The 3,181-nt window shown below is 45.6% G+C and overlaps 1 protein-coding gene across 1 annotated transcript; it reads right to left on the bottom strand.

Moving 5' to 3' along the window:
* Window positions 1-1,442: 1,442 nt before the first annotated feature.
* Window positions 1,443-2,333, bottom strand: LOC140075658 (taste receptor type 2 member 39-like). The gene has a single exon (XM_072121803.1). It carries the CDS (start codon window positions 2,331-2,333, stop codon window positions 1,443-1,445), a length of 891 nt encoding a protein of 296 aa, XP_071977904.1.
* Window positions 2,334-3,181: the final 848 nt, after the last annotated feature.

The following is a 3,181-nucleotide window of genomic DNA, read 5'->3' as shown; positions in this document are numbered from 1 at the left end:
CACGCTCACCCGCCTTCATCCTGCTGTTGTTCTCCGTTTGAGGGGACTACCGCAGCTGTCAGGGGAAGGGAGCTGATGTCCGCCGCTTCTAGTGCTCTGGTCGGCACTGCCGGAGTCCTCGCAGCTCACCCCTCCACTCCGCTTCACCTTCCTAGGGGGCAGCGAGGTTTGGTCCATGGTCCGCCCGTCCTGTCAAGGATGACCTCCCATCATGCCGCAGGTGCTCTACGGGGTGAGGAGGAGGAGCCGGGATCACGTCACGTCCTCACGTCATCCCGCTCTCACGCTGTCAGGAATAAGGAACATTAGTGACCGCTATAAGACAACATATCAGCCGTCACTTATGGGTCCATTCAGGTCCGTTCAGTCTCCTAGTGGTGTAAGGTCCGCCACCTGCCCAGGACTGAGGGATGACGAGCGGAGAAACAACAGATTAGGAGGAACAAATTTTATTCTACAAAACACAAACTTATGATGACTGAATTATCGGGGAACACACATGTACACAGAAGATGTCATCACTCTGCAAAGTCATTGGGGCTCATTTACTAAGGGTCTGTACGCTGCACTTTCGTCGGGTTTCCTGAATATTTCCGATTTGGGCCGAATTGCCCCACGCGATTGGATTGTGTCCCATCGGCGCCGGCTTTCACGCGACAGAAATCGGGGGGCGTGGCCGTCGGACAACCCGACGGATTCGGAAAAATTGCGGAATTTAAAAAAGAATTTGTGTGTCGCAAGATCAGCACTTACATGCACCGGGAAGAAGCAGGTGAACTCCGCCGGACCTCGGCGCAGCAGCGACACATTCAGGATATTGGGCGCACGGACCTTAGTTAATCCCGGCAGAACCTGAATCCTCGTCGGACCAGGTAAGTAAATGTGCCGCATTATATTCACATTATTGGTTGGGGTACCGGTAGTTTCAGGATAAATGCTTCATGTGAGTTTATATCCTATATGCTGAGTATTAGAACATCTTCTGGAGCCAGAGCCAGGACAAATCTATTATTGTTCATGCAATGCTAAGACTTGTGCAGGTGGAGCCAGAAGAAGAAGTAACATCCGTTCTAGACAACTTATTCTATTACTGCTATCAGACTTATTTCCTGATCTCCGCCATTACTAAACCGAAGGAGAGGGACGCTGAGAAATGTCAGACACTCTGATAATGGGGCTCATTTACTAAGGACCGTCGAACGATCCGACGGATTCGGACAATACGCGGGATTTAGCTTGAAAATTGTGTTCCATCCAAGCACTTCCATACACCGGGAAGAAGAAGGTGAATACATGCAGGATATAGGGTGCACGATCTTCATGAATCGCGGCAGAGTTCATCCTCGTCGGACAGTCCTGATCGGGGATCGCGCAGGGACCGGGTAAGTAAATGTGCCCCAATGTGTCACACAGCCACCATGCAAGGGTTTGAAGACATCTCCTCAGGCTCGACAGCTGAGCAAATTGAATTGTTCCCTCAAATTCTGCTTCAGTTTTGGGTTACTATAGATCAGAAGAGTGGATTGTCCAGTGGGAAATAACAGCAGTATCATTAGACAGATCCAGGACCCAACACTATAATCCACAAATGTCTCCAGTGCCATAAGGACTATGGCCAGAATGGTAATGAGATACAAGACCAGAAGACCCATCATTGTATGGACTGCACTTTGATAGTCCTTCACGTTGGTGTTGACTAACGTCCCATTAGTCTTCATCTGGTGGTCATAGACCCTGAGGAACCAGGCGCTGGTGACAGTCATTATTATGATTAAAGTGAAAGGCAAAAAGTTCAGAACTAAAACGACATTTGAAATTTTAATTTTTTTCATTTTATTTTCCAATGTCTCCACTTCAATCGCCGTTGAGTTCTTTTCATTTGGATGTGGACCTGATGCAGCTAATGATAGGAAACTCACACTAAGAGACACAGTTTCCACCAATAAAATCAGCCTCCAGGTAAGGACATTGATCTTACTCTTGATCTTCATTAGAAGTCCAGGCCAAGGAGGGGCAATTTTAGTGAAGTAAAAGAAGCAAAGAGCAGCCGTGAGCCAAGCACTGGATGTGATGGTGCACACAGTCACGTAGGAGATGAAGGGAAACACAAAGCCCACGCGATACAGATAGGACCATATGGAGTTGGTGGCCAAGTAGACTGACATGACGATGGTGAAGGACACATTGGAAACATTCAGAGATATCAAGATTTGGTTTAACGGAGAAACACTTTTCTTTTGGAAAGCATCGATAGTCAGAGAAGTGATTATGAAGACACTGGAGGACAAGTCCGGGATGGCTATGAGAAGTATAATCACCAGAAAAACCTCCATCTTAGAGTTATTCACACTGAGAATTGTAAGCAAGTTACAATGAAGGACTTACGAGATTGTGTCTTCCCTCGTCACCCCGGCTGCAGGAGATGTTGGGTTTCGGTTTTTTTACGGGACGTCTTGTGTGTATAAAAGATATTGATCATAAAATCCCAAACTGAATATCATAAAGACTCCATCTAGAAGAAGATGTGAGATTAGAAGCAGATTGTAAACTGCTGGATGACACTTGTGATCCCTGGGAGCTTTTTCATACTTTACTTTTCATATATGCAAACACAAAGCACATTCAGCATTATGTAACCCTTGTATTGCCGTCATTATTTTACATTGATGTCTGTTCTCTTTTGGTTCTCATCAACATCACCACATACTTCACATAGTTTCATAAAAGTCTTCAAAATACCTTAAAATTATCAACACCTAACCCTAACCACTAACCCTAACCCCTAACCCACCTAACCCTAACCCTACTAACCCTAACCATTAACCCTAACCATTAACCCTCACCCACTAACCCTAACACCTAAACCTAACCCACTAACCCTACTAACTCTAACTATTAACCCTACTAACCCTAACCCACTAACCCTAATCCCTAAACCTAACCCACTAACCCTAATCCCTAACCCTAACCCACTAACTCTAATCCCTAACCCTAACCCACTAACCCTAATTCTAAACCAGGTAGAAATGGCACATTTCTGAGAAACTCGTCCAGCGGATGTGATTCACCAATATGGTTGTGTAGAATAAGACCACGGCTGATACATTCATTGAATAAGCCCAAATTCTCTACAACTTTGTGAAAGACTATGATGGTTGTAACATGGAAATTGAAGCACAAG

The sequence above is a fragment of the Engystomops pustulosus genome, chromosome 8 (assembly GCF_040894005.1).
Source record: "Engystomops pustulosus chromosome 8, aEngPut4.maternal, whole genome shotgun sequence".
NCBI lineage: Eukaryota > Metazoa > Chordata > Amphibia > Anura > Leptodactylidae > Engystomops > Engystomops pustulosus.
This window is presented reverse-complemented; position numbering and strand designations above follow the sequence as displayed.